Consider the following 6,039-nt stretch of genomic DNA (forward strand, 5'->3'; position numbering starts at 1 on the left):
AAAAACAATAAAACAAAAAAAAAAAAACCCAATAAGCTTTTTTGACCCTTTTTTTGACCAAATCCTTAAATTAATCAATCGAATTATTCCGAATAATTCTCCGCCCGAATAATTCCCGAATCCGAATTTGCTAACTATGCTGCTTACTAGAGGTGCTTGCTGAACAGATGATGAATCTGTTGGAGGCTTCTTCATAGCTTGGGGTTCATTAGACCTTGCATGGCTCATACATATATTAGAAATCCCATAAACCGTCATCTAACTGTTTTCATCACCAAAACAAGAGGCATGAACCCATGATTCAACAGAAGAAGTACATGGCTGGTCTATTAAAATACGGTTCCATCATAATAAAAAAGCTCTCTAGACAGTTATATAACTGCCATATATCTCTTGGCAGACCCCTTGGTTGTGCCAATAGAGAGCTGAGATAGCCAGTACTACTTCAATTTGTATTCACTAGCTGGCCATGGGGCCACTTGATCACAAAACATCCTCCCAATACATATCTGCTCAATTCTGGAAAATAACCCGTTCATGAGAGGCAGGCCGATAGCTAATGACAGTCCAAAATCTAATCAATCGCCTCATAATGTGCTGGAAATAGACAACTCAATATAATAGGAAACAGATAGAAAATATCTCCTTAAATAGCCGTGATCTCCTACTTCAATTCTGGAAATAAATCCCCTTTTACGCTGCTGGTCAATACCTCTCTTTGGGGCAGAAATCAATGGGTTTGAATTAACCCAGAATTTGGACCAGGTACATGCTAGTCGATCTGCATCAGTAGCATGTGCTTGATATCTCTCATGGAGCGATGAACAATGGCTAGCATGCTTAGGCCCCCTACATAACAGCAATTCTATAACATATGTGAGCCTTTAATGACACTTGTTCTAGTACTTTTAACTTTCCTGATCTGCACTATTTCTGCTTTAACCTTTTTTTCTTTTTCTTTCCTTCAGATTTTCAGTACAAATAGCAAACACTTTTCTCCCTTTTGCAGTCAAAGCAAACAAATGAAGCAGATAATCTCGATCAGATTGGTGAATCGGCAACTCATGGAGGACAGAGTGAAGCAGTTAATGGTCCAGGTACACCTGTGCCCTGCACAGGTGGTAAGCATTACCATAAATTAAAGGTTTCAAAGCACAGAAAATCGGGGCCTCAAACTCCAGGGTCAAATTCAGGTCATCTATTTTATTTTATATATTCATTTATCATATTTAGTGTTTTATTTTCTACTAAATTTAGAAGCACTGTTTATACATTTAATTGTACTTAATTTCTAATGGACTTTTTCTTGGAAGTAGGTAAGATAACATATGGAACTTACGTTGATTGAACTTTGCTTGCAGATACCCCTTCTAATATGTTAACCCCAGCTGGCAGCTGTCGCTATGACAGTTCGCTAGGTAACTCAAATTTTAGAATGATATATTAGTTTTTATACGGGCCATAGCTTTTGATACTTCGAATATTTTTATTTATTGTCAAGTTATCTGATAAAATATGTTGCAGGGCTTTTAACAAAGAAATTCAATAGTTTAATCCGGGAGGCCAAGGATGGAACTCTTGATTTGAACAACACGGCAGATGTCTTGAAGGTGAAATGCTTGTGATTGCTTATTTCTTCTTAAACCTCCACTTTTGCATGTCTAACTCTAGTCATTCTGATTTTCTATGTTTGCTATGGTTTCATTTAAAAACTTTTTCTTTGTTTGACAGGTCCAGAAGAGGAGAATATACGATATTACTAATGTCCTTGAAGGAATAGGTTTAATAGAGAAAACATCCAAGAACAATATACGTTTGAAGTATGATCAATGATCCACCCATTTGTTAGTTCCTCATTTCCATTTCAATAGCTTCTACTCATTCGCCGGTCTTGAAACAGGGGACTTGAAATGTCAAGGCCTAATGGGCTAGATGGTCAAGTTAATAGGCTTAAGGTACTTCATTTTTTATGACTATACTTGCTTGTGCCCTAATTGTATAGTTTGTTGCATTGTTGGGTGCTAAACGCTTTGATGTTTGTTCTTCTGTTGCCCCTAAGGCATTCTGAGAAATTTTAGAACATAAGTAACTGATGCTAATAGTTTAACTCTGTTACTTTTTTGTTATTTCAATTCATTTTCATGGAGTGAAGTGGTGGCACCCTAGGTAGGGGTGGGAAGTTCATTGATCAGGAACATACAATTCACACCTCTAGAAGAAGGCATATGAAAAGTTAAAACATCAAGTGAAATTTGGTTGATGTTCGGGATGGAAAAGGATTAGATCAGGTTCAGTATGTGTGGAGCCTTTTGAACTGTGATCTTGATGAATCTAACTTGGTGTTTCCCATAAGCTGGTGGGTCAGTCATACAATGAGGCGGGAAAAGAATAATTGGGGCGATGTGTAGATAGAATAGGGGTGCAGCCAAGAATTTATCCCCCACTGGGGGGAGGGGGTGGCAGGTTTACTAGTCAACTGTCACTTGGTTTGAGATCCAGTTCAAGTACAGTTCATATTTGGATTGGAACTTAGGTTTATTATTAGACAAAGTTAACTTTGTATTCGAGAAAAAATCCTTTGCTCCCAACCCCACCGTAAACGAAGTAAAAGTTTCTTGTCAAATTTTATGGGCCGTATCATCCAAATTAGAGCTGGGGGCAGAATATTGGGCAGTCATAAAACCAGTTATGATGTATGGGGTGGAATGTTAGGCAATTAAGAAGTGTCATATATATAAACTGAGTCTAGCAGAGATGAGGATATTGAGATGGATGTGTGGCAGAACTAGGAAGGATAATGTAAGGAATGATCATATTAAAGCTGATTTGGGAATTGCCCCAATTCAAAACAAGCTCCGAGAAAGTAATTTGAGGTAGTATGGCCATGTTCAATGGAGCCCTTGGGATGCACAACTAAGGAGGAGTGATTGGATTCAGATGGAAGGATCTAAAGGAGCTAAAATGACCATAGGAGAAGTAGTGAGGAAATACATGCAGAGTTTAGGTCTTGACTCTAGTATGACATCAAATAGAGCTGTTTGGAGGGAAAGGCTCCATGTAATTGACCTCATTTAGGTGGGATTTTCATGAGGTGTTGCTATGTTCCTTTCTTTTTTACTTTTTAGTATTATTAATTTACCCTCTCATGGATCCATGTAACCAACCCCATTTAGTTCAAAAAAGGCTGAGTTGTTGTATCATCCAAATGGTCCGCTATCCTGTTCCGGAGTGTTGATATGGAATAGTAACCCACTGGATATAAAGGGAACCATGTGGATTGGCCATTTATTGAATTTCAAAGTAAAAATCAATCATATAATCCACTATTTGTTGAACTTTTTCCTTTAGTATCATCAACCACATAAGTATTATCCAAAATTAACCAGTTAATTGTGACATATGTTGTGATACTTTTGGCTGAAACTAAGTCCATGAGTCTAGAATAACATGAACAATGAACAACCTGTCTGCAAATTTGAGCACAAACAAAAATGCAAGATGGCAAATAAAGGCACCTAAGGGGGCATCCACCTAAAGGTTGTTGTCAAGTGGTGCTCAAATAGAGAAACCAAACCATAATAAATCACATCCACAGATTTATTATAGGAATATTTTATTATTGTTTACATTTCATAATAGAAAAAAATTATATATTTTTGTCGGAAAAAGAAGCCTAGAAGGTAATGTGGCCTCTACACCCAGACACAGGGAGGGATGAAATGACCGTCCCGCCCCCATGAAAAATGGAATTCCCGCCACTGTTGATGCTTCCGCATGTGCTCCCATTGGTCTCTGCACAGGTGCCACACTGACTTTTAGGGAACCCTCTCCTATTTTTTATATATTTCAAGTCTAAATATATCTAAGATGTAAGTAATAGAAAAAGGCTTTGTACGAATTTTAGGGGGCATGAAGCCACCACAGGCCATGGCTCCCCTTTTCACCAAATATACCATAAGCCTCGCTTCCGCCCTCTGAAAATGGGAATGAAAATGAAACCCTCCATGTTTTAACTTTGAAAGTACTTCCTCCTCAAAACTAGAAGCCTCGGGATAATGATCTATCACAGTGGTATCACTGCAACCAGATCATGGTTCTGACTTTGTGAACCCCGCCGTGGAACCTGATTAACCAATCCATTTGCATTTCATGTTTGATATCAAAATAAGTTACAGTTAGACTAGAGGATGATGTGAATTAGAAGTTATATTAGTCTTGATATGAGCATTGGTAAGTGCTTTCTTGACAGGCTGAAGTTGAAAGTCTATATGATCAAGAATGCAGGCTTAATGATAGCATAAGGTTTGTTTCATGCAAAAAAGCATTTTTCCACTTTGACCTTTCCAGGGTTTTAGACTGACTTTATTTTCCCTTTACAGAGAAAAACAAGAAAGTCTCAAGGCCCTAGACGAAGATGAAAACAGCCGGAAGTATATTCAATTATCTTATTCTGTGTCATTCAATTTACATTGGGTTCCTTCTTCTGAGTTCTTGTCGATGTGAACTGTTTAGGCTTCTTTTTTTGACCGAAGATGATATCACCAGCCTTCCATGCTTTCAGGTTTGGTGCTATGTGGATCTTGTTTTCTTGTTTAGTTCTTTGTACTTCTCCCTCCCCCCCCCCGGGGGGGTCTGGGACGCTCTCCTTTGTCCGATGACTTTGGTTATGCTATATTGTTGTGACAGAATCGCACTCTTGTTGCAATAAAAGCTCCCCAAGCAAGTTCCCTTGAAGTCCCTGATCCTGATGAGGTAGGGGAGAGGGATTATTTGAGAAGTTGATGTTCCAAGGGAATTTCTAGGATCCTATTTAATTGGGGCAGTTCTCTTTGTGAACAGGATGGCGATTATCCGAATCGGCAATTCAGAATCATTATCAGAAGCACCACAGGACCAATTGACCTGTACCTGCTGAGGTTGATATTCTTTGGTTTTACTATCATGCATGCGCCGACTTTTCTATTTTCTTGATTCTTCAATACTTTTTGCAGCGGTCACCATGGGAGCTGTGAGGATATAAATATGAAGTGGACCAAATCAGTTGGTTTATCTAGGGGGAATACCAATATTAACTTAGAAGAAGCATCAGTTCAAAAATTCCATGATGGAAGGCTATCTGAGGCATCAGGACATTGCCAAGATAATATAAATACTTCTAGTTTATCCATCCCACAAGGAAATGTGTCTGGGATGCAGAGGATTATCCCTATGGATTTTAACGTAAGCATATATGGAATTTTTAGGGCTAATACAGAGATTGTTCCTAGTTATCTGAAAGATAATCATTTATGTAACTGCCCTCCACTCTGATTACAGATTAATGATGATTATTGGTTCCAGTCAGATCTTGAAGTCAGCATTACAGATTTGTGGGGTAAGTAGGTCTTTATCTATTGAATTAGTGAGTTTTGATTCTTAGTCTACAATTTGAACGAACCTTCATTGCCTATTGATTAACCTTGCTCCTGTATATTAATTGTAATCCTGTCATTCCCACAGCGAACGAGGACTCAAGATGAGATAGCAATACATGCCACAGGATTAACACATCATGTGCCAGTAAGTGGTGTTTTTATACAGAGAAATTGAGGTCAACCATTGCATAGAGAAGTCTTGAATGTGTTGTACACTTAGTGTAAAATTTTTGTAACAAGATTGTTCTTTATTATTCTATCAATAATTAAGGTGCTTCTTTCTTAAGTGGAAAATTTTTGGTCAGGCATTAAGACATTAGCTGAATCCATTTCAAGTGCCTACTTGGACTGTTTTACCTCTTCGTCTAACCTTCCACACACACTGCTGGAATCTCCCACTGCTTGAAAACACTAATTTATTGACCGTCTAATCTCCCTTTTTTGCATCTCAACCATTCAATTTATACACTATTGTAATCCTCTCTCTATTCAACCAAAAAATGAAAAAATAATCCACTCTTCCTACTACTGTTGCACCTCTCTCTCTCTCTCTCTCTCTCTCTCTCTCTCTCTCTCTCTCTCTCTCTCTCTCTCTGTTACAATTACATATCTCCCTTTCAACCAC

At 38.2% G+C, this 6,039-nt stretch overlaps 1 protein-coding gene across 3 annotated transcripts in view; it reads left to right on the plus strand.

The window, feature by feature from the left end:
• Nucleotides 1-5,756, plus strand: part of LOC122090686 (transcription factor E2FB-like) — a 13,143-nt gene extending 7,387 nt beyond the window's left edge. For 2 of the 3 annotated variants that reach the window (XM_042660352.1, XM_042660354.1), the window contains 13 exons: nt 1,010-1,193; nt 1,362-1,418; nt 1,525-1,610; nt 1,732-1,820; nt 1,901-1,955; nt 4,250-4,302; nt 4,380-4,430; nt 4,513-4,561; nt 4,687-4,752; nt 4,840-4,916; nt 4,992-5,220; nt 5,317-5,374; nt 5,500-5,756. In XM_042660352.1, the coding sequence (XP_042516286.1) occupies nt 1,010-1,193; nt 1,362-1,418; nt 1,525-1,610; nt 1,732-1,820; nt 1,901-1,955; nt 4,250-4,302; nt 4,380-4,430; nt 4,513-4,561; nt 4,687-4,752; nt 4,840-4,916; nt 4,992-5,220; nt 5,317-5,374; nt 5,500-5,519 (1,074 nt within the window). In that variant the 3' untranslated portion in view covers nt 5,520-5,756. The remainder of the gene's footprint in view (nt 1-1,009; nt 1,194-1,361; nt 1,419-1,524; nt 1,611-1,731; nt 1,821-1,900; nt 1,956-4,249; nt 4,303-4,379; nt 4,431-4,512; nt 4,562-4,686; nt 4,753-4,839; nt 4,917-4,991; nt 5,221-5,316; nt 5,375-5,499) is intronic. The other variant, XM_042660353.1, reaches the window with a different exon arrangement.
• Nucleotides 5,757-6,039: the final 283 nt, after the last annotated feature.

The sequence above is a fragment of the Macadamia integrifolia genome, chromosome 10 (assembly GCF_013358625.1).
Source record: "Macadamia integrifolia cultivar HAES 741 chromosome 10, SCU_Mint_v3, whole genome shotgun sequence".
Lineage (NCBI taxonomy): Eukaryota > Viridiplantae > Streptophyta > Magnoliopsida > Proteales > Proteaceae > Macadamia > Macadamia integrifolia.